Source organism: Phalangium opilio, unplaced genomic scaffold, assembly GCF_054372755.1.
Source record: "Phalangium opilio isolate 3A_F unplaced genomic scaffold, DU_Popi_V2 ptg000013l_1, whole genome shotgun sequence".
In the NCBI taxonomy this organism is placed as follows: domain Eukaryota; kingdom Metazoa; phylum Arthropoda; class Arachnida; order Opiliones; family Phalangiidae; genus Phalangium; species Phalangium opilio.
The window spans coordinates 2,209,046-2,232,081 of NW_028324148.1; the positions used below are offsets into that span (position 1 = coordinate 2,209,046).

General features: G+C 38.9%; 1 protein-coding gene and 24 non-coding genes across 25 annotated transcripts; 1 reads left to right on the top strand and 24 right to left on the bottom strand.

Moving 5' to 3' along the window:
* The first annotated feature begins 961 nt into the window (after positions 1-961).
* LOC149706976 (uncharacterized) lies at positions 962-7,459 on the top strand. The gene is made up of 3 exons (XM_089865029.1): positions 962-1,112; positions 3,717-6,221; positions 6,280-7,459. Exons 1-3 carry the CDS (start codon positions 962-964, stop codon positions 6,321-6,323), a joined length of 2,700 nt encoding a protein of 899 aa, XP_089721155.1. The 3' UTR covers positions 6,324-7,459.
* An 8,059-nt stretch (positions 7,460-15,518) lies between these two features.
* On the bottom strand, positions 15,519-15,591 carry TRNAV-CAC (transfer RNA valine (anticodon CAC)). The gene has a single exon. It is a non-coding gene; the product is annotated as a tRNA-Val (tRNA).
* Positions 15,592-15,654: 63 nt separating this feature from the next.
* On the bottom strand, positions 15,655-15,727 carry TRNAV-AAC (transfer RNA valine (anticodon AAC)). The gene has a single exon. It is a non-coding gene; the product is annotated as a tRNA-Val (tRNA).
* A 62-nt stretch (positions 15,728-15,789) lies between these two features.
* On the bottom strand, positions 15,790-15,862 carry TRNAV-CAC (transfer RNA valine (anticodon CAC)). The gene has a single exon. It is a non-coding gene; the product is annotated as a tRNA-Val (tRNA).
* A 63-nt stretch (positions 15,863-15,925) lies between these two features.
* Positions 15,926-15,998, bottom strand: TRNAI-AAU (transfer RNA isoleucine (anticodon AAU)). Its single transcript has one exon. It is a non-coding gene; the product is annotated as a tRNA-Ile (tRNA).
* A 616-nt stretch (positions 15,999-16,614) lies between these two features.
* TRNAV-CAC (transfer RNA valine (anticodon CAC)) lies at positions 16,615-16,687 on the bottom strand. The gene has a single exon. It is a non-coding gene; the product is annotated as a tRNA-Val (tRNA).
* A 475-nt stretch (positions 16,688-17,162) lies between these two features.
* Positions 17,163-17,235, bottom strand: TRNAV-CAC (transfer RNA valine (anticodon CAC)). The gene has a single exon. It is a non-coding gene; the product is annotated as a tRNA-Val (tRNA).
* A 199-nt stretch (positions 17,236-17,434) lies between these two features.
* On the bottom strand, positions 17,435-17,507 carry TRNAV-CAC (transfer RNA valine (anticodon CAC)). The gene has a single exon. It is a non-coding gene; the product is annotated as a tRNA-Val (tRNA).
* Positions 17,508-17,570: 63 nt separating this feature from the next.
* On the bottom strand, positions 17,571-17,643 carry TRNAI-AAU (transfer RNA isoleucine (anticodon AAU)). Its single transcript has one exon. It is a non-coding gene; the product is annotated as a tRNA-Ile (tRNA).
* Positions 17,644-18,258: 615 nt separating this feature from the next.
* Positions 18,259-18,331, bottom strand: TRNAV-CAC (transfer RNA valine (anticodon CAC)). The gene has a single exon. It is a non-coding gene; the product is annotated as a tRNA-Val (tRNA).
* A 201-nt stretch (positions 18,332-18,532) lies between these two features.
* On the bottom strand, positions 18,533-18,605 carry TRNAV-UAC (transfer RNA valine (anticodon UAC)). The gene has a single exon. It is a non-coding gene; the product is annotated as a tRNA-Val (tRNA).
* A 201-nt stretch (positions 18,606-18,806) lies between these two features.
* Positions 18,807-18,879, bottom strand: TRNAV-AAC (transfer RNA valine (anticodon AAC)). Its single transcript has one exon. It is a non-coding gene; the product is annotated as a tRNA-Val (tRNA).
* A 65-nt stretch (positions 18,880-18,944) lies between these two features.
* TRNAV-CAC (transfer RNA valine (anticodon CAC)) lies at positions 18,945-19,017 on the bottom strand. Its single transcript has one exon. It is a non-coding gene; the product is annotated as a tRNA-Val (tRNA).
* A 63-nt stretch (positions 19,018-19,080) lies between these two features.
* TRNAV-AAC (transfer RNA valine (anticodon AAC)) lies at positions 19,081-19,153 on the bottom strand. The gene has a single exon. It is a non-coding gene; the product is annotated as a tRNA-Val (tRNA).
* A 62-nt stretch (positions 19,154-19,215) lies between these two features.
* On the bottom strand, positions 19,216-19,288 carry TRNAV-CAC (transfer RNA valine (anticodon CAC)). Its single transcript has one exon. It is a non-coding gene; the product is annotated as a tRNA-Val (tRNA).
* A 63-nt stretch (positions 19,289-19,351) lies between these two features.
* TRNAI-AAU (transfer RNA isoleucine (anticodon AAU)) lies at positions 19,352-19,424 on the bottom strand. The gene has a single exon. It is a non-coding gene; the product is annotated as a tRNA-Ile (tRNA).
* An 891-nt stretch (positions 19,425-20,315) lies between these two features.
* On the bottom strand, positions 20,316-20,388 carry TRNAV-CAC (transfer RNA valine (anticodon CAC)). The gene has a single exon. It is a non-coding gene; the product is annotated as a tRNA-Val (tRNA).
* A 339-nt stretch (positions 20,389-20,727) lies between these two features.
* Positions 20,728-20,800, bottom strand: TRNAV-CAC (transfer RNA valine (anticodon CAC)). Its single transcript has one exon. It is a non-coding gene; the product is annotated as a tRNA-Val (tRNA).
* A 63-nt stretch (positions 20,801-20,863) lies between these two features.
* On the bottom strand, positions 20,864-20,936 carry TRNAV-AAC (transfer RNA valine (anticodon AAC)). The gene has a single exon. It is a non-coding gene; the product is annotated as a tRNA-Val (tRNA).
* Positions 20,937-21,001: 65 nt separating this feature from the next.
* TRNAV-CAC (transfer RNA valine (anticodon CAC)) lies at positions 21,002-21,074 on the bottom strand. Its single transcript has one exon. It is a non-coding gene; the product is annotated as a tRNA-Val (tRNA).
* Positions 21,075-21,275: 201 nt separating this feature from the next.
* TRNAV-CAC (transfer RNA valine (anticodon CAC)) lies at positions 21,276-21,348 on the bottom strand. The gene has a single exon. It is a non-coding gene; the product is annotated as a tRNA-Val (tRNA).
* A 63-nt stretch (positions 21,349-21,411) lies between these two features.
* TRNAV-AAC (transfer RNA valine (anticodon AAC)) lies at positions 21,412-21,484 on the bottom strand. Its single transcript has one exon. It is a non-coding gene; the product is annotated as a tRNA-Val (tRNA).
* A 65-nt stretch (positions 21,485-21,549) lies between these two features.
* TRNAV-UAC (transfer RNA valine (anticodon UAC)) lies at positions 21,550-21,622 on the bottom strand. Its single transcript has one exon. It is a non-coding gene; the product is annotated as a tRNA-Val (tRNA).
* A 339-nt stretch (positions 21,623-21,961) lies between these two features.
* On the bottom strand, positions 21,962-22,034 carry TRNAV-UAC (transfer RNA valine (anticodon UAC)). The gene has a single exon. It is a non-coding gene; the product is annotated as a tRNA-Val (tRNA).
* Positions 22,035-22,649: 615 nt separating this feature from the next.
* TRNAV-CAC (transfer RNA valine (anticodon CAC)) lies at positions 22,650-22,722 on the bottom strand. The gene has a single exon. It is a non-coding gene; the product is annotated as a tRNA-Val (tRNA).
* Between the last annotated feature and the right edge of the window lie 314 nt (positions 22,723-23,036).

Sequence of the window (23,036 nt, forward strand, 5' to 3'; positions counted from 1 at the left end):
TTAGAGAAAGGGGACATTTAAATATGATATACTGTATAAAAGAAATGACAAATGTTATGTAGAGTTCGGGGGTTCATATCCCAGGTGTGAGACACAGATGCAGGCTTTTCACGGATAAAGTTGGATTTCCAAGGTTGGTGAATCCTAGAACTTCCGTGGGAATAACCTACAAGTGGTGTTATCATACGGGATATGATACTCTATATTAGGTGTGATTCACAGATGTGGGTTTTACACGGATAAAGTTGGATTTCCAAGGTTGGTGAATCCTAGAACTTCCGTGGAATTACCTATATAGGGTGATATCACACGGAATGTGATACTCTACATTGGAAAATATTAAATACTTCGTCGCTAAGTTTGATGTTTCAGAATCCAGCTGTGATACACAGATGCGGGCACTTCACGGATAAAGTTGGATTACCAAGGTTGGTGAATCCTAGAAATTTCGTGAAAATGCCAACATATAGTGATATCACAGGGGATATGATTCACGATGTTATTGTTAGGTTTAGGGAAGTCAGCGCTTAAATAAAATGTTTGAGTTGAAAATGGACGTCTTAATTACTGAGGTAAACACTGAGCAGTAGGCCTATATAAAAATGTAACCCTTATGTTAAATAACCTTAAATTATTCGAGGAAAGTTTTAAGACGTCTTAAGAAAGGAAATAAAGTATTCTCGTGTAGACAACCATAGAGCGGGAAAGGATGAGGTTAAAAAGATCAGACCCTGAGTTTAAGAAGAGAGAAAATGAAAGGAGGAGAGTTTTAGCAGCTCAGAAAAAAGCTAAGGTTGAATGTACAAGTTCTAGTAAGTCTAGTCCTAGTACTAGTTTGCCCATTACTTCTATTGCGCCGTCAGTTGGCCACGATGGTAGTAAGGTTGAAGGTACGGTTTCTAGTATTTCTAGTCCTAATTTGTTTGTTGGTTCTATTGCGCCGCCAGTTGGCCACAGTAGAATGAAGGATAATGTATTAGACGGAAGTACAAGTGTAGTTGCTGAAAACGTAGCGTTAATTACTGCCGACGAAGCGATGAATTTAGTTAGTAATATTTCAGATAGATCTGTAATGGTAGCGAACGATGAACAATTACCTTCTACGTCTCATGGTAATGTTTATCCGTTAGAGAGAATGAGAATTTTGAGACAGAATGAAGAGTATAGAATGAAGGAGGCGCGATCAATGGCGAAAAAGCGGGAGAATGAGGTTTATCGTGAAAGGGAAAATCAGGTTGGCATACTTACCAAGAGAGTTAAAAGGTTTGATGAGTGGTATAGAGCAAGCGAACGAGTAATGGACCAGTTGAGTAAGGCTAATAAACGCCAAGATGCAGAGTACGTTGAAGCTGAACGTGTTAGAAATCAGTTGAGTAAGGCTAGTAAACGCCAAGATGCAGAGTACGTTGAAGCTGAACGTGTTAGAAATCAGTTGAGTAAGGCTAGTAAACGCCAAGATGCAGAGTACGTTGAAGCTGAACGTGTTAGAAATCAGTTGGGCATGGCTAGTAAACGCCAAGATGCAGAGTACGTTGAAGCTGAACGTGTTAGAAATCAGTTGAGTAAGGCTAGTAAACGCCAAGATGCTGAGTACGTTGAAGCTGAACGTGTTAGAAATCAGTTGAGTAAGGTTAGTAAACGCCAAGATGCAAAGTACGTTGAAGCTGAACGTGTTAGAAATCAGTTGAGCAAGGCTAGTAAACGCCAAGATGCAGAGTACGTTGAAGCTGAACGTGTTAGAAATCAGTTGGGTATGGCTAGCAAACGCCAAGATGCAGAGTACGTTGAAGCTGAACGTGTTAGAAATCAGTTGGGTATGGCTAGTAAACGCCAAGATGCAGGGTACGTTGAAGCTGAACGTGTTAGAAATCAGTTGGGTATGGCTAGTAAACGCCAAGATGCAGGGTACGTTGAAGCTGAACGTGTTAGAAATCAGTTGGGTATGGCTAGTAAACGCCAAGATGCAGGGTACGTTGAAGCTGAACGTGTTAGAAATCAGTTGGGTATGGCTAGTAAACGCCAAGATGCAGGGTACGTTGAAGCTGAACGTGTTAGAAATCAGTTGAGTATGGCTGCTAGTCGTGCAAATGTGGAGTTTAGGAACCCTGAACGTTCTAGGAATAAATTGTCTGTGGCAGAAAGAAGAACAGATCCTGTGTTTATAGAGCAGACGTATTTTGAAAGCATAAAAGAAGGTCCAACGTGGCCATGTGAAGGGTGTTCAAATCTTTTTTTTAAAGCATCGGGTAGCTTAGTTCAGTCTAGAGTGTTTTTGGCAGTTCCTGGGATTCACGGTCGTGAATTGGGTGACAAAGTATTTTTATGTAGTGCTTGTAATAAAGCTGTCAAGAAGAAAGAAATCCCCAAGTTTTCCAGAGAAAATGGATTTGAATTTCCTGAAGTTCCGTCAGAACTAGCTAATTTGTCTAATTTGGAGGAAAGGATGATTTCACCACGAATACCTTTTATGCAAATAAGAAGGTTGGGTTGTGATCAACAAAGGGGGATTAAGGGAAACGTGGTCAACGTTCCTATAAATGTAGAGTCTACAGTGTCAGTGTTACCACGGTTACCTAGTGAAACAGATACTGTTCAAATTGAGTTTATGAGGAGAATGCAATATAACACACCATATTTGTATGAAACTGTTAGGCCTAAAAAAATGCACGAAGCTCTTAAGGTTTTGGTGAAAACACCGTTGTATATTAAGCATGGAATATCTGTAAGAATCGATATATTGGATCCAATTCCAGAAGAACTTGAATTTATTGTTGACGAAAATGACCGTCAGTTAAATCAAGATGATATATTAAGGGAAAACCGAGTTGGGTCAGTGAATTTAGCGAACGAAAATGATAGCGATGATATGTGGAATGAAGTCAATGAAGCTAACGAAGTTAATTTATTACCAGTTGGGAATCAAGACACGTTGTTAGTGTCATTGTCCGATTTCCTTCCGACTAACACCATGCATGTTAAGTTTGCTCCTGGTGAAGGTCAAACGCCAATGTCTTTGCTCTATGACGAGGACGCTGAGGAATTGTCATTCCCCAGTATTTATGTCGGTCAGAAGAGAAACCTTAAGGTTAAAGGTAGGTTTGGGGATATTGCCAAGTGGGAGCTTCGTAATGTTGATCGACGTTGTGCCAAGAATGTCTCAAAATTGTTTTACGCTTTTGTTAAGTTGGAAACAATGAAAGTTAGTGAATCTATACAAGTGTGTATGAGAAAAACCAAGAGAAAAGATGGCTCTAATTACACTGCTGGGTTTTTATCGTCTGCTGGTGCGCTCGATTCAATTGTTAAGCAGGATGATGGTTTTAGAGTATTAGAAAATTTGCAGTCCTCGCCTTCATATTGGCAGCATAGGCAGAAAGAGTTAATGGCTATGATTAGGCAGCTTGGTACGGCTACCTTTTTTATAACGTTTTCAGCTGCGGAAGGCAAATGGCCTGAGCTTTTGAACATACTGAGAGTGACCTCAGGTCAAGAACGCTTAGCGGACAATGAAATTAGGAATTTAAGTTTTTCGGAAAAGGCCAAGTTGATTCAGAATGATCCTGTTACTTGTGCTAGATATTTTGACCACCGTTTTCGGGCTCTGCTTAAAACTTTGCAAAAACTAGGTCCCTTTGGTGTTATTGAAGATTATTACTTTAGAGTTGAAATACAGCAAAGGGGGTCTCCTCATCAACATGGGTTGATATGGATTAAAGATGCGCCTAAGATCAAAGATGATTTGTCGAATGTTAAAGAGGTAGAGGACTTTATTGATAAAGCTATTTCTTGCGCTGGTAAATTGAACGATGATAATGGGGATTTATTAACGTCTTTGCAAATGCACAAGCACACGACAACGTGTAAGAAAAAGGTAAATAACAGTTCAGTTTGTCGTTTTGGAATTCCATTTCCTCCCATGCCTAGAACTATTGTTTATGATCCGAGTTTAAGAGAACCCGGTACTCTTGACGAAGAACTGAAATGTAAGAGGAATTCCAAAAAATTGAATGAACTTTTGCAATCGAAAGAAAAGGAATTTTGGGTAGATAGTTTCGAGGAGTTGTTGGCAAAGTTGCGAATGAGTGAAGAGGAATATATTAAGGCCGTTACGTATGACATAAAAAAGAAAGTTGTTTTATTGAAAAGACACCCTAAAGATACTAGGGTTAATCCGTACAACCCGTGCACTTTGCGCCTTTGGCAAGCGAATATGGACATTCAGTTTGTACTTGATCCTTACGCTCTGGTTATGTATATTGTGTCTTATATAGGAAAATCTCAGCGTGGCATGTCAATGCTTTTGCGTGAAGCTGCTAAACGAGCACAGTCAGATAAATGTACGGTAAAGCAAAAGTTGAAAGTGATAGCAAATCAGTTTTTGAATGCGCACGAGGTAAGCGCGCAAGAAGCGGCATATAGTGTTTTACAAATTCCAGTCTCTAGATGCAGTCGGGCCTGTATATACGTGAATACAAATTTGCCCGAAAATCGAGTCCATATTCTCAAAAGCAAAAGTGAGCTTGAACAGTTGTCAGAAGATAGTATGGACGTTTTCGCTTCTGGAATGTTGGACCATTATGTTCAAAGGCCAAATGATTTAGAGGCAGTAACGTTAGCTCAATTTGCGACGTGGTACGAGTTTTCCAAAAGTCGTAGAGTTGCGAAAACCCAAAGTCATATTGATGACAGTGAAAACCTTGAAGTTGAATGTGGTAAATGGTTGAAACTGAAAAATGATTCAGGTTTTATTAGAAAACGTGGTCATTCTAAAATTATGCGTTATCGGAGATTCAATTTAGTGAAAGAACCCGAACAGTATTATCGTGAGCAAATAATGTTGTTCTCGCCTTGGCGCGATGAGAGTAGGGACATTTTGACAAAGGATCTGAAATCAGAGTATGAACTTAAACTTGAGATTATAAAGGAATGTAGAAAAGAATTTAATAACGAAATTGACGAAGCGGCCATTGAACAGGCTGTCCGAGATTTCGAAAGTGAAGCTATTGAAGCTGATCTTACTAATATTCAGCCTGAATTGGAACATCGAAATGAAATAGATAGATCTTTAATTGTCGAAGATTCTGAATTTCTAATTAATACGGTTCAGGAGTCTATAGGAAATATTACCCGTGATATTCTTGATGGTAATGCGGAAAGAACTATTGCTCCGTCAGTGACGTTAGTCAATGATTCTGAGTACAATGTACTTGTTAGAATGCTGAATGTGAAACAGAAAGAAATATTTTATGAAGTTCTGCATCATTTAAAATGCAAGGAAACGCCTTTACGGCTATTTGTTACCGGTGGCGCTGGTGTTGGAAAAAGCGTTTTGATAAGTGCCATATTTGAAGCTGTTACTAGATTTTACAATAAGCAGCCAGGGTCTAATCCCTCGGAAGTTAAAGTTTTGCGTTGCGCACCTACGGGCAAGGCTGCCTTTAATATAGGTGGCGCTACTTTGCATAGTACCTTTTGTCTACCGGTTAGTCAATTTGCCGGGAATATTTCCAGGCTAGAAAGTGAAACTCTTCACAATTGTAGATTGATGTATGGTCAAGTGAAATTGGTAATTATTGACGAAATATCAATGGTTGGAGCCAAGGTTTTTAACCGAGTTAACGCGAGATTGCAAGAGATAATGGGTTGTCCAGATTATTTCGGTGGTGTATCTGTACTGTTAGTTGGAGATTTTAACCAACTTAGACCAGTGCGCGATCATTTCGCTTTTCAAGGTCAAAGTGATACTGACAATCCCTATGCGGCGTTAATTGGTAACCCAATATGGGAAGAATTCCAGTTTGCAGAGCTTGAAGAAATTATGAGGCAAAAAGATGACAAAAGATTTGCGGAAGCTTTGAACAGAATGGCTGTGGGAAGTATGAATCAGGATGATATTGACTTTTTTGTAAGTTTAGAAGTGAATAGAGAGCGTGTACCGCCAAAAGAAGCGATACATCTTTTCCCTACTAACGTTGAAGTCAACCAATTTAACGAAGAGATGCTTTTAAACATGAATACGGAAAAGTCTATTTCCGTTTCAGTAGATGTTGTAAATGGTGATCTTACTAGCGTAGTTAGAAATAACATTCTTTCTCAAGTTCAAACGTTGGCAACGTCTGATACGTATGGTCTGCCTAAAGAATTAACGCTCGCATGTGGCGCCAGATACATGATGACTAACAATGTTGATACATCTGACGGACTTACAAATGGGGCAACAGGTTGGTTAAGAAAAATAGAGTACGGCAAAAATAGACTGGGTGAGCAAATTCCGTTTAGGGTATGGATTGAGTTTGCTGATGCTAATGTTGGAAAGTTGTTGAGACAAAAGAGTCATGGGTTATACGAGCAGAATAACTTTAACAGGATTTGGACTCCTGTCGAGAAAGTTACTAAGGCATTCAGTAGAAAATGGAGGCAAAATAATGTTTCGGTCTCTAGGAAACAGTTTCCTTTGGTCATTTCTGAGGCTATTACGATACACAAGAGTCAAGGTGATACGTATTCGTCTGTAGTAGTGCATTGTAATCAAAGAAAGAAATTAGAGAGAGCTCATTTATACGTTGCTTGTAGTAGAGCGAGAAACGCCTCTGGTTTGTATATTGAGGGTAAATTTCAAGTTCCAAATGCGCCTAAAAACAAACAAGTTGAATTGGAACTTAAAAGATTACGAGATACGAAGAGTATTGCGTTACCGTTCTTGAACGAACCGGTTTATATTTATGTTCACAATGTGCAGTCCTTAAACGCACATTTGGAAGATATTTTAGCAGACACCGTTATAAGAAATGCCCAGTTATTATGCTTTGTTGAAACGTGGAAGAAAGAAAATGATGAGTTTCAAGTGCCATCCTTTAGGGAAGTGGGTGGTATTTATCTGCCAAGAACGGCACGTAGAATTGCATTTGGTTCTTCTATTTATTTAAAAGATACACCAGAAAATGTAGTTAACGATTTGGATAATAGGGTTTTACGAACCGATAGACCTTTCAGAAATTCGCATGTGGAACGTTGCTGGTTGGATGTTTCCATTGAAAATGAACCGATGACTGTTGTTTTGTTGTACAAATCGCCTGGAGCGAGTTTGAGATCAGTTTTTGAGGATTTTAATCCATTATTCGATATTAGATATGATGCCTCTATTCCGACAGTTTGTGTGGGAGATTTTAACATAAATTTTTTTAAAAGCAAAACCGCATTGAAAATGTTCTTTGATTCGTTTGATATGATTCTTATGCCTGGTCTTGAAGAGAAAGTATCAACTGACTATCATTGCCAGTTAGATTTAGCGTTCGGAAACAAGCTTTTCCGTGAGAGATACAAAGCATGTTACAGAGAGACGTACTATTCATATCATAAAGGTATATGTTTTTTTAAAAGGGAATAGTTTTGGTGACAGTTTCATCTGAGAAAGCCCTGTAAAGTCAACTGATATGTTGTTTTCTGATATGTGTGTTTATTAAAAATGTTATGGCGTCGTATAATAAACTGTAGCTGTTGGTGAAAGTCCTAACCCTAGAAGCTTTGTATAATTACCCGAAAGGGTAGGAAGTCCTGGTCCTAGAGGCCTTGTATAATTACCCGAAAGGGTAGGAAGTCCTGGTCCTAGAGGCCTTGTATAATTACCCGAAAGGGTAGGAAGTCCTGGTCCTAGAGGCCTTGTATTATCAGTCGTAATGATTGGTTGATAGAAACCCTAGCTCTAGGAGCTTTGTAAAGTTGTAAGTGTTGTTTTCTGATATGTGTGATTATCAGAAATTGTGGCGTCTTATATTAAGCCTAAATTGTCGGTGGAAGTCCTATAATGAAAGAAAGTGAAAATGTCCTGGTCCTAGAGACCTTGTATAATTACCCGAAAGGGTAGGAAGTCCTGGTCCTAGAGGCCTTGTATAATTACCCGAAAGGGTAGGAAGTCCTGGTCCTAGAGGCCTTGTATAATTACCCGAAAGGGTAGGAAGTCCTGGTCCTAGAGGCCTTGTATTATCAGCCGTAATGATTGGTTGATAGATATCCTAGCTCTAGGAGCTTTGTAAAGTTGTAAGTGTTGTTTTCTGATATGTGTGATTATCAGAAATTGTGGCGTCCCATAATGAAAGAAAGTGAAAACGTATGAAATTGAAAACGTATGAAATTGAAAACGTATGAAATTGAAAACTTATAACCCGAAAGGGTTGCTCAAAATGGTATTTGCACCATTAAGAGAGAAAAACACATGACCCGAAAGGGTTTCTCAAAATGGTATTTGCACCATTAAGAGAGAAAAACACATGACCCGAAAGGGTTTCTCAAAATGGTATTTGCACCATTAAGAGAGAAAAACTTATGACCCGAAAGGGTTTCTCAAAATGTTATATGAAGCAGAGAGAGAGAGAGAGAGAGAGAGAGTTGGCAGTGTTACCTTTAATAGACAATTGGCAAGTATAAGGTAAAATCACGTTTGACTCATGCAGTTTATAAGATCTATCACTATTGTAGAGAGAGAGGCAGAATTGCTAGTATTACCACCGAAAGGCAATTGGTAATTAAAGTGGTATCACATTTGACAGAGTTTACAGGATTTATTACCATTGTAGAAAAGGATCGAAATGATGAATTACATTTTAGTTCTCTGTGACGCAAGGAATCGCACCGTAAAAAATGATCGTAAGCAAGTATTTGAAAATTGTTGGGGTAAGATTACATAATGTATCATGGCTTTTCACTAATTGCATTATCTACAGTTCGCTTACCATTCACGGATGTTCAGTTTTCGGTTCTACTTCCAATATATGTAATCCTGATTCGTTCTAGCGACGGGAGCATATAGGAAATGTACTGATCCTACTGAAGGGTCGTTAGTCATCCCCTCTCTCGTAGTTAAATGACATAGCTAACCAAATCGATTACGATTTTGGTTTTCAAGGTAAATTTCAATTATGCTTAACCATGTAGGTGAATTCTTTTTCGCTTAATGTCTATCTTTATATCCATTTTGTTTTTCAAGCTAGAAATTGGTGAAAAATATCTAAACCTTTAATTGTAGACAAAACTCCCGAGTTGGTGAAGATGTGCGTTAGTGCATCCATTCTTAGAACGGGTAAATGGTGTCATTGAAAACCTGTTTCTCAATTAATAAACTCCATTCTTTACAAGGTTTGTTCTTAACGTTTGAAAGCCTAATGAAGCATTACGTTTATCAATCTCTCCACATACGTGAAATTCTGGAGACATCTTTCATTCTCTGGACAATCGTTAAAGTCTACTGAGCCTTTCATTTCGAAAAAGCATCGCAATCTTTTAATACGACGTTGTGTATTGAAAACAATTATGACAATGTTAAATGTTGATATATGTTAATGGTTTTTTCCCCATGTGGGTTTTCCCAGAATCTTTTTTCCCACGTACAAGTGGGTTTTTTTGATTCAAATTAACTTTTAAGCAGATTTACTTGTTGTTCGTTGTAATGTAAGTTAGAGAAAGGGGACATTTAAATATGATATACTGTATAAAAGAAATGACAAATGTTATGTAGAGTTCGGGGGTTCATATCCCAGGTGTGAGACACAGATGCAAGGCTTTTCACGGATAAAGTTGGATTTCCAAGGTTGGTGAATCCTAGAACTTCCGTGGGAATAACCTACAAGTGGTGTTATCATACGGGATATGATACTCTATATTAGGTGTGATTCACAGATGTGGGTTTTACACGGATAAAGTTGGATTTCCAAGGTTGGTGAATCCTAGAACTTCCGTGGAATTACCTATATAGGGTGATATCACACGGAATGTGATACTCTACATTGGAAAATATTAAATACTTCGTCGCTAAGTTTGATGTTTCAGAATCCAGCTGTGATACACAGATGCGGGCACTTCACGGATAAAGTTGGATTACCAAGGTTGGTGAATCCTAGAAATTTCGTGAAAATGCCAACATATAGTGATATCACAGGGGATATGATTCACGATGTTATTGTTAGGTTTAGGGAAGTCAGCGCTTAAATAAAATGTTTGAGTTGAAAATGGACGTCTTAATTACTGAGGTAAACACTGAGCAGTAGGCCTATATAAAAATGTAACCCTTATGTTAAATAACCTTAAATTATTCGAGGAAAGTTTTAAGACGTCTTAAGAAAGGAAATAAAGTATTCTCGTGTAGACAACCATAGCTGCTTAACTGGAATAGTTTTCTTTCCATTCCAATAGTAGTTTCTATGCTGCTTGGCTTGCCTTTTGTGTTGTCAGTATGTAAAAATAACACACCTGGAAATTTATCGGACTCAAGTAGTTATTTTTAGTAAAACTCCTAGCCGTGGACTAAATAACCTTCAGCGATACTCGAACATAGCTGTTACGCCAAATTCTAATATCGCGTTAGGCCAAATTGAAATTTCAAGTGAGAGTAAATAATTTTCACCTCTATTTCACTCGACATATGGCGTTTTATACGGCTACCCCCAGAAAATCGTGGTTGTCTGCTCGTTAATTGTCACTACCGCGTTTTTTCGTTAAGCCTAACCCAGGGAAGTGGATCTAGACCCTTTATAGTTTTACTATATCTATGGCTTTGATATGGAGAAATGTTACCAATCATACTGGCAGACCAAGAAAATTGTTGGAGTATAGCGAGAGAGTAGTTTCCACATGCAAGTTAGAGATATTGAAAACGTTTGAACAATTTACTATTTTAAAATAAACTTCCTGCGGTTGCAAAGCAATAAAAAGCGATAGATACATATTTAGGTTGTTTAAGGGGGTAGTGATAGTCTTCTCGACACGGAGAGGTAATATTTTGGTTTTCCCAACTTGTTTTATGTTTTAAATTTAACAAATAAAATTACTTCCAAAATAAAACGTGTTTTAAATGATTTACAAAGCTGTGGAGCCTAACAATCCTGATTTTACAACTCTTTATTTTTTAACACAATAAATCATATCAGTACTTTTTCAAAACAGTAGACATAGGACAAAGGTTATATTGTATTATAAATAGCCAGTGGGATTGATTTTAGCTATATCGCATTTAGAGCTCGACATTTTCTATCCATTATCCACAAATCAGTGGATAACCAATTATTTATAAATAAAGTTGTGGATATAATACGATTTAACACGCAAGATCTGTGGATAATTTTCAATTATGGATTAAGATAAAGTGACGTTGACAATGGCGAGATAAAGTCGAGCTCTAATCGCTGTTCTATGCCTATTCAATTTTAATTCCTTAGCTCTGGCTTCATCAATTTTTATAATTATTCCACTAAATCACATGTTGTATATTAACACAAATCATTTATACTAACATAAATGGGTGATTAATGTAATTACCGTTATGAAAAATATCTATTAAATAATAATGAATTTCTTCATCAACTTGCGTTAATCATTTCGTTCCTAACATAATTAATTTTTCTTAGAGTGATATAAGAAAATATCTGGGGGTAGCACAACTAGATGCTCCCATAGTCGAGGGCCTAAGTTGAAAGTTAGGGAAATAAACTGTATTTATCGTAAAGAGATAATTATTTTACAAAATTAGAAATTATAATGTTTAAAACGGAGTTATGGACAGCAAAAAATTTTCAAATTTAACTGTTACCTAATAATTGTCACTAAATAATAACTAAACCATCCCATGATTCAAAGTTTAAAAACTATTGTTTACACTAACGCAGAGCTTTCTCCATCAGAGACCAGATTAAGGTAGTCCAAGCCTCTGTAATAACCATCGATAATTAAACCAAAAAGATTTATTTATTTTTAATTTCATAAACACCTAATGATACTGTTGGAAAAGGCTGACAATTATACATTCTTTTCGTGGGAAGCGTTAGTACTGTAATTAAAAATCTAAAATGTGCATTATGCAAATGATTTATTTTAAATTTAATTGTTACCAAAAACCAATGTTGAAAGAGCCAGGGCAGGAAATGTTTGTTTTAATGGGTGACAGGCTTCAAATATCCCATGATCCAATATTCAGAAAATAGCCCATGATCCAATATTCAGAAAATAGCCCATGATCCAATATTCAGAAAACTATCGCTAAAATAAAACTTGCTCCATCAATTCTTTCAAGAGAAATATTTATAGAGACCTAGGATTTTTAACTCACTTTGATTTTCTCACAATAATCTAATCTAATTAGTTTGAAAGACTGTTAGTTCGTTAACTTACGTAAAGTTGCCTAGCACCTAACGAAGCTTCATTTATCAATAACCATAATTAATATAATATGATAAAAGTGGATCCTGGATTAACTAGCGGTACTGTTGCCTATGTTTACAAGATAAATAAAGCATAAAATCATAGCATAAATAATAGTACAAAGCAGACTTCGGAAACAGATGATATGAGAAACCTCTAAAAATCTAAACGTTTGGATCGGTTCCATTTGGACAGGGCGCTTAAAACCGTATTCTCTAACCCAAATCCAAATCGACATTTGGATCTCCCGCCAAACCTTTATCCAAACCAAATGTGTGTCACTTCCTCTTTCATTATCCTCTTTCATTAGGTAATTTTAGTTAGTGTTTATTGGTCAATTCTTTTGCAACGTTTAATATAAAAGTAAAATGTTTTTAAGTCACGGATTTTTGCATGTTAGATTATAATAATTTTGTAAAATTAAGAAACCTCTTAATTTGATAGTTTAAGCTTATTAGGACTAATTAATATTAAGTGGGAAATTAATTAGAATGAAAATAGGTGGATATCTTTTATTAATTGGGAAATAATGCATTCATTTTACATTTAAATTTTAGAAGTTAATTTATTATTTATTTTGTGTATATAAAATTCAGCATTAATTTCACTAAGACAATAAATTAATTACCTACGAGGAATTACCTAGTATATATGTTTAAAATTCGAATTTAATCGTTTCAAAACTAATAAGGTTTTGAACCGGTTTTTGTAATTTAGTTATTAAAATTTGTGATTGTCGATTGGTCAATATTGAAAATTAAACAATGGCGGAACCAATTTTTTTTAAACTCAATGAAACTGAAATATCAATCAATCATCTACTGAAAGAGGTATTAACCTATTTTTTTTTAATTCAAAATAAGGTAAATAAGGATTAGATGGCCGCTTGCTGCTTCAAACAAGATTTTTAATCACGAAGAGAATATTTTTTTAATTTTGGTCAAATTTTAGATATTCGGTAACCGAGTTGATATTTATAAAGCCCTTTTTGCTCAAGTCTATTTTAAACTTTAATCACAGATTTTACTTACCATTTTACAAGCATAATAAGCACTACTGAAGGACGCAAATCTATCTGTGATCGGTAACGGTGAACAATATAGCAATTTTCCCAATTAATCAGTTTGAGCTTCATTTGCACATTTCTATCCGTTAATTTGAAGTGTTGCGAGAAATTTGAATGGAATATAAGTAATTGTTAATGTTGATATTGAAGATTCATTGATTTAAAAAAAATTGGTATCGGTATTTCAATTAAGCTTTAATATCAACATCGGTTAATTTACGATATGGGCTCATGATGTTAGTCTGTTTATAAGATTAAATCGTTACTTCAAGTGTCACAAGACAGTATCTACCTCCAAAATCGAGTGTTATTAGTAACTTCAAAACAATCTCCTCGTCACAGGATATCCGAGGTTGAATTTATTATATCATTGATAGGTGATAATATGACAAGGCGCAATAGAGCTATTTCAGAGGGGGTAATGGCTACGTCACCAATGCTATTTGCCCATAGAGAAAACCCTCACAAAATGTCCGCCCTACACTCAAAGGCAGGCCCAATTTTCGTAGCAGACGAAATTTTTCCCCCACTGAAATAGCTCTATAGCTCAGTCAAGTTTTGGCAAGGCCTAATACCGTTTTGCTTGACTGCATGGCGCCGTCAAATTCCTTTTAAAGCATAGATCATATAGTATCCACCCTTGATTTTCATTTCGCAACACACATTGGATTCGTAAACCTCGACGCGCACCACGATTAGAAGCATTAAAATGCAAACACAACAACACACTGAGCGCATACATTTTTAATAAATAACATTTCTAAATTCTCACTACAGCTGTTTTCGGGCTGAAGCGACCGAAAGACGGTGATAAATAAAAATTCTTCGGGGGGTAGTTTCGAGGGAACGAAATTCAAATGCAAGGCGCGTCCCATCAACAAACAACATTGAATTCGTTTTACGCAATTATAATATTGAAATTTTATACAATTAAGTAATATTTAAGAAAACAAAGCACTACTTTCAAAGTCTAAACTTTAAAAGTACGACGATACGAGAAGGCGAAGTAACGGGCAACGAGAAATAAACATTTTTTTAAAGGCTTAGCGCAATTTCACCGCCTTAAAAAAAGTGCCAAGTTTACAAATAGATTGTGGGACAGTAAAAAGGTGGAAAATTATGAAATTAGGCTTATATTAAAGCTTGCAACCTACTTTATATTATATTCAAAATCCATCCATGAGCAAATCCTCAAAACATATGAAAATGACAACGAAAAAGGACCCACTCTCAAAAAATTTTCCCCTTAAAAAAATGGCGGCCACAAACGGGGTGAAAAAGGGGAAAAGAGCTCCTCCCTGGAGTTATTAAAGCAGGCTTATCTCACTATCGATAGGCCATTTCAACCAAAAGGTTTAAGAATAAACAATCGGATTATTATGAGGCAACTATACGTAAAAAAGGCCAATATTGGTCGCGCTGATATCTACTAATAAAACAGTGTATAAATGCTAAAATATCGCAGATTGGGGTAGTTTTTAAAATTTTAAATTAAACATACTTAAAATTAATTTTTCTTAATAACAAGAAAAATGATCCTAGAATATAGTTTAAAGTTTAATTTAAGACCGTTCCCAAAACTAACCAACGTATAGTTTTTCTAAGGCACGAGACACAATTTTTTTTTCGAAAAATTTCCCATGTTATTTCTATGGGAAAAATTCCAGTTTTTCATCAAAAGGTGTGATTAATTTTATGGAAATGAAAACCACCCTTAGCAACTTTATTTTTTGTAAAATAAACTAATTAATGGATCTCTTTGAAATTTTAACCACATATTAAGGGCCCAAATTGTAGTTCTGAGGAATTATTTCAAAACAGTTAATACAATACAAAAAAAACTACATCCAAACAAAAAACCCTCCTTATACATAAAGAGCAGTATGAAGTCTTATCTAAGAGAGCGACCGCTCTCTCAGAATATACGTAGTAGAACTGAGTTTTCCAAGAGACCTATTTTATTTTTATGCCTAATCACGATGGTCAAAACATGTGTATTATGGGCCTCGCACCTGGGACCTTCCGCGTTTTAGCCAGACGTGATAACCACTATCCCATAGATACGAAGTGATACTGAGTTTTCCAAGAGACCTAGCTTTTTTTATGTCCTATCACGATGGTCAAAATATGTATCTACCAGGGCTCGAACCAGGGACCTTTCGCGTGTTACGCGGACGTTATAACCACTACACCATAGATACGTAGAAATACTGAGTTTTCCGAGAGATCTAGCTTATTTTTATGCCCAATCACGATGGACAAAACATGTATCTACCAGGGCTCGAACCTGGGACCTTCCGCGTGTGAAGCGGACGTGATAACCACTACACTATAGATACGTAGTTATGTTGAAATTTCCAAGAGACCTAGCTTTTTTATGCCCAATCACGATGGACAAAATATGTATCTACCAGGGCTCGAACCTGGGACCTTCCGCGTGTTAGGCGGACGTGATAACCACTACACCATAGAAACGTAGTGATACTGAGTTTTCCAAGATCCTAGCTTTTTTATGCCCAATCACGATGGACAAAATATGTATCTACCAGGGCTCGAACCTGGGACCTTCCGCGTGTGAAGCGGACGTGATAACCACTACACCATAGATACGTAGTTATGCTGAAATTTCCAAGAGACCTAGCTTTTTTATGCCCAATCACGATGGACAAAACATTTATCTACCAGGACTCGAACTTGGGACCTTCCGTGTATTAAGCGGACGTGATAACCACTACACCATAGATACGTAGTAATGCTGAGTTTTCCAAGAGACCTAGCTTTTTTTATGCCCAATTACGATGGACAAAATATGTATCTACCAGGGCTCGAACCTGGCACCTTCCACGTGTTAGGCGGACGTGATAACCACTCCACCATATATACGTAGTAATACTGAGTTTTCCGACAGATCTAGCTAATTTTTATGCCCAATCACGATGGACAAAACATGTATCTACCAGGGCTCGAACATGGGACCTTCCGCGTGTAAAGCGGACGTGATAACCACTACACCACAGATACGTTGTAATACTGAGTTTTCCGAGAGATCTAGCTTATTTTTATGCCCAATCACGATTTACAAAACATGTATCTACCAGGGCCCGAACCTGGGACCTTCCGCGTGTAAAGCGGACGTGATAACCACTACACTATAGCTACGTAGTAAAATTGAGTTTTCAAAGAGACCTAGCATATTTTTATGCCTAATCACGATGGTCAAAACATGTATCTTATGGGCGTCGAACCTTGGACCTTCCGCGTGTTAGCCGGACGTGATAACCACTATCCCATAGACACTTAGTAATATTGAGTTTTCCAAGAGACCTAGCTTTTTTTAATGTCCTAAATCGATGGTCAAAATGTGTATCCACCAGGGCTCGCACCTGGGACCTTCCGCGTGTGAAGCGGACGTGTTAACCACTACAACATAGATACGTAGTAATGCTGAAATTTCCAAAAGACCTAGCTTTTTTATGCCCAATCACGATGGACAAAATATGTATCTACCAGCGCTCGAACCTGGGAGATTCCGCGTGTTAGGCGGACGTGATAACCACTACACCATAGATACGTAGTAGAACTGAGTTTTCCAAGAGATCTATTTTATTTTTATGCCTAATCACGATGGTCAAAACATGTATCTTATGGGTCTCGAACCTGGGACCTTCCGCGTGTTAGCCAGACGTGATAACCACTATCCCATAGATACGAAGTGATACTGAGTTTCCCAAGAGACCTAGCTTTTTTATGTCCTATCACGATGGTCAAAATATGTATCTAGCAGGGCTCGAACCTGGGACCTTCCGCGTGTTAGGTGGACGTGATAACCACTACACCATAAATACGTAGAAATACTGAGTTTTCCGAGAGATCTAGCTTATTTTTATGCCCAATCACGATGGACAAAACATGTATCTACCAGGGCTCGAACCTGGGACCTTCCGCGTGTGAAGCGGACGTGATAACCACTACACCATAGATACGTAGTAATGTTGAAATTTCCAAGAGACCTAGCTTTTTTATGCCCAATCACGATGGACAAAATATGTATCTACCAGGGCTCGAACCTGGGACCTTCCGCGTGTTACGCGGACGTGATAACCACTACACCACAGAAACGTAGTGATACTGAGTTTTCCAAGAGACCTAGCTTTTTTATGCCCAATCACGATGGACAAAATATGTATCTACCAGGGCTCGAACCTGGGACCTTCCGCGTGTGAAGCGGACGAGATAACCACTACACCATAGATACGTAGTTATGCTGAAATTTCCAAGAGACCTAGCTTTTTTATGCCCAATCACGATGGACAAAACATTTATCTACCAGGACTCGAACTTGGGACCTTCCGCATATTAAGCGGACGTGATAACCACTACACCATAGATACGTAGTAATGCTGAGTTTTCCAAGAGACCTAGCTTTTTTATGCCCAATTACGATGGACAAAATATGTATCTACCAGGGCTCGAACCTGGCACCTTCCACGTGTTAGGCGGACGTGATAACCACTCCACCATATATACGTAGTAATACTGAGTTTTCCGAGAGATCTAGCTAATTTTTATGCCCAATCACGATTGACAAAACATGTATCTACCAGGGCTCGAACATGGGACCTTCCGCGTGTAAAGCGGACGTGATAACCACTACACCACAGATACGTAGTAATACTGAGTTTTCCGAGAGATCTAGCTTATTTTTATGCCCAATCACGATTTACAAAACATTTATCTACCAGGGCTCGAACCTGGGACCTTCCGCGTGTAAAGCGGACGTGATAACCACTACACTATAGCTACGTAGTAAGATTGAGTTTTCAAAGAGACCTAGCATATTTTTATGCCTAATCACGATGGTCAAAACATGTATCTTATGGGCGTCGAACCTTGGACCTTCCGCGTGTTAGCCGGACGTGATAACCACTATCCCATAGACACTTAGTAATATTGAGTTTTCCAAGAGACCTAGCTTTTTTTAATGTCCTAAATCGATGGTCAAAATGTGTATCCACCAGGGCTCGCACCTGGGACCTTCCGCGTGTGAAGCGGACGTGTTAACCACTACAACATAGATACGTAGTAATGCTGAAATTTCCAAAAGACCTAGCTTTTTTATGCCCAATCACGATGGACAAAATATGTATCTACCAGCGCTCGAACCTGGGAGATTCCGCGTGTTAGGCGGACGTGATAACCACTACACCATAGATACGTAGTAATACTGAGTTTTCCGAGAGATCTAGCTTATATTTATGCCCAATCACGATGGAAAAAACATGTATCTACCAGGGCTCGAACCTGGGACATTCCGCGTGTAAAGCGGACGTGATAACCACTACACTATAAATACGTAGTAGAACTGAGTTTTCCAAGAGACCTTTTTTATTTTTATGCCTAATCACGATGGTCAAAACATGTATCTTATGGGTCTCGAACCTGGGACCTTCCGCGTGTTAGCCAGACGTGATAACCACTATCCCATAGATACGAAGTGATACTGAGTTTTCCAAGAGACCTAGCTTTTTTATGTCCTATCACGATGGTCAAAATATGTATCTAGCAGGGCTCGAACCTGGGACCTTCCGCGTGTTAGGCGGACGTGATAACCACTACACCATAGATACGTAGAAATACTGAGTTTTCCGAGAGATCTAGCTTATTTTTATGCCCAATCACGATGGACAAAACATGTATCTACCAGGGCTCGAACCTGGGACCTTCCGCGTGTGAAGCGGACGTGATAACCACTACACCATAGATACGTAGTTATGTTGAAATTTCCAAGAGACCTAGCTTTTTTATGCCCAATCACGATGGACAAAATATGTATCTACCAGGGCTCGAACCTGGGACCTTCCGCGTGTTAGGCGGACGTGATAACCACTACACCATAGAAACGTAGTGATACTGAGTTTTCCAAGATCCTAGCTTTTTTATGCCCAATCACGATGGACAAAATATGTATCTACCAGGGCTCGAACCTGGGACCTTCCGCGTGTGAAGCGGACGTGATAACTACTACACCATAGATACGTAGTTATGCTGAAATTTCCAAGAGACCTAGCTTTTTTATGCCCAATCACGATGGACAAAACATTTATCTACCAGGACTCGAACTTGGGACCTTCCGTGTATTAAGCGGACGTGATAACCACTACACCATAGATACGTAGTAATGCTGAGTTTTCCGACAGATCTAGCTAATTTTTATGCCCAATCACGATGGACAAAACATGTATCTACCAGGGCTCGAACATGGGACCTTCCGCGTGTAAAGCGGACGTGATAACCACTACACCACAGATACGTTGTAATACTGAGTTTTCCGAGAGATCTAGCTTATTTTTATGCCCAATCACGATTTACAAAACATGTATCTACCAGGGCCCGAACCTGGGACCTTCCGCGTGTAAAGCGGACGTGATAACCACTACACTATAGCTACGTAGTAAAATTGAGTTTTCAAAGAGACCTAGCATATTTTTATGCCTAATCACGATGGTCAAAACATGTATCTTATGGGTCTCGAACCTGGGACCTTCCGCGTGTTAGCCAGACGTGATAACCACTATCCCATAGATACGAAGTGATACTGAGTTTTCCAAGAGACCTAGCTTTTTTATGTCCTATCACGATGGTCAAAATATGTATCTAGCAGGGCTCGAACCTGGGACCTTCCGCGTGTTAGGTGGACGTGATAACCACTACACCATAGATACGTAGAAATACTGAGTTTTCCGAGAGATCTAGCTTATTTTTATGCCCAATCACGATGGACAAAACATGTATCTACCAGGGCTCGAACCTGGGACCTTCCGCGTGTAAAGCGGACGTGATAACCACTACGCTATAGCTACGTAGTAAAATTGAGTTTTCAAAGAGACCTAGCATATTTTTATGCCTAATCACGATGGTCAAAACATGTATCTTATGGGCGTCGAACCTTGGACCTTCCGCGTGTTAGCCGGACGTGATAACCACTATCCCATAGACACTTAGTAATATTGAGTTTTCCAAGAGACCTAGCTTTTTTTAATGTCCTAAATCGATGGTCAAAATGTGTATCCACCAGGGCTCGCACCTGGGACCTTCCGCGTGTGAAGCGGACGTGTTAACCACTACAACATAGATACGTAGTAATGCTGAAATTTCCAAAAGACCTAGCTTTTTTATGCCCAATCACGATGGACAAAATATGCATCTACCAGCGCTCGAACCTGGGAGATTCCGCGTGTTAGGCGGACGTGATAACCACTACACCATAGATACGTAGTAGAACTGAGTTTTCCAAGAGACCTATTTTATTTTTATGCCTAATCACGATGGTCAAAACATGTATCTTATGGGTCTCGAACCTGGGACCATCCGCGTGTTAGCCAGACGTGATAACCACTATCCCATAGATACGAAGAAATACTGAGTTTTCCGAGAGATCTAGCTTATTTTTATGCCCAATCACGATGGACAAAACATGTATCTACCAGGGCTCGAACCTGGGACCTTCCGCGTGTGAAGCGGACGTGATAACCACTACACCATAGATACGTAGTTATGTTGAAATTTCCAAGAGACCTAGCTTTTTTATGCTCAATCACGATGGACAAAATATGTATCTACCAGGGCTCGAACCTGGGTCCTGCCGCGTGTTAGGCGGACGTGATAACCACTACACCATAGATACATAGAAATACTGAGTTTTCCGAGAGATCTAGCTTATTTTTATGCCCAATCACGATGGACAAAACATGTATCTACCAGGGCTCGAACCTGGGACCTTCCGCATGTGAAGCGGACGTGATAACCACTACACCATAGATACGTAGTTATGTTGAAATTTCCACGAGACCTAGCTTTTTTATGCCCAATCACGATGGAAAAAATATGTATCTACCAGGGCTCGAACCTGGGACCTTCCAAGTGTTAGCCGGACGTGATAACCACTATCCCATAGACACTTAGTAATATTGAGTTTTCCAAGAGACCTAGCTTTTTTTAATGTCCTATATCGATGGTCAAAATGTGTATCCACCAGGGCTCGAACCTGGGACCTTCCGCGTGTGAAGCGGACGTGTTAACCCCTACAACATAGATACGTAGTAATGCTGAAATTTCCAAGAGACCTAGCTTTTTTATGCCCAATCACGACGGACAAAATCTGTATCTACCAGGGCTCGAACCTGGGAGATTCCGCGTGTTAGGCGGACGTGATAACCACTACACCATAGATACGTAGTAATACTGAGTTTTCCGTTAGATCTAGCTTATATTTATGCCCAATCACGATGGACAAAACATGTATCTACCAGGGCTCGAACCTGGGACATTCCGCGTGTAAAGCGGACGTGATAACCACTACACTATAAATACGTAGTAGAACTGAGTTTTCCAAGAGACCTATTTTATTTTTATGCCTAATCACGATGATCAAAACATGTATCTTATGGGCCTCGAACCTGGGACCTTCCGCGTGTTAGCCAGACGTGATAACCACTATCCCATAGATACGAAGTGATACTGAGTTTTCCAAGAGACCTAGCTTTTTTTATGTCCTATCACGATGGTCAAAATATGTATCTAGCAGGGCTCGAACCTGGGACCTTCCCTGTGTTAGGCGGACGTGATAACCACTACACCATAGATACGTAGTAATACTGAGTTTTCCGAGAGATCTAGCTTATATTTATGCCCAATCACGACGGACAAACATGTATCTACCAGGGCTCGAACCTGGGACATTCCGCGTGTAAAGCGGACGTGATAACCACTACACTATAAATACGTAGTAGAACTGAGTTTTCCAAGAGACCTATTTTATTTTTATGCCTAATCACGATGGTCAAAACATGTATCTTATGGGCCTCGAACCTGGGACCTTCCGCGTGTTAGCCAGACGTGATAACCACTATCCCATAGATACGAAGTGATACTGAGTTTTCCAAGAGACCTAGCTTTTTTATGTCCTATCACGATGGTCAAAATATGTATCTAGCAGGGCTCGAACCTGGGACCTTCCGCGTGTTAGGTGGACGTGATAACCACTACACCATAGATACGTAGAAATACTGAGTTTTCCGAGAGATCTAGCTTATTTTTATGCCCAATCACGATGGACAAAACATGTATCTACCAGGGCTCGAACCTGGGACCTTCCGCGTGTAAAGCGGACGTGATAACCACTACGCTATAGCTACGTAGTAAAATTGAGTTTTCAAAGAGACCTAGCATATTTTTATGCCTAATCACGATGGTCAAAACATGTATCTTATGGGCGTCGAACCTTGGACCTTCCGCGTGTTAGCCGGACGTGATAACCACTATCCCATAGACACTTAGTAATATTGAGTTTTCCAAGAGACCTAGCTTTTTTTAATGTCCTAAATCGATGGTCAAAATGTGTATCCACCAGGGCTCGCACCTGGGACCTTCCGCGTGTGAAGCGGACGTGTTAACCACTACAACATAGATACGTAGTAATGCTGAAATTTCCAAAAGACCTAGCTTTTTTATGCCCAATCACGATGGACAAAATATGCATCTACCAGCGCTCGAACCTGGGAGATTCCGCGTGTTAGGCGGACGTGATAACCACTACACCATAGATACGTAGTAGAACTGAGTTTTCCAAGAGACCTATTTTATTTTTATGCCTAATCACGATGGTCAAAACATGTATCTTATGGGTCTCGAACCTGGGACCATCCGCGTGTTAGCCAGACGTGATAACCACTATCCCATAGATACGAAGAAATACTGAGTTTTCCGAGAGATCTAGCTTATTTTT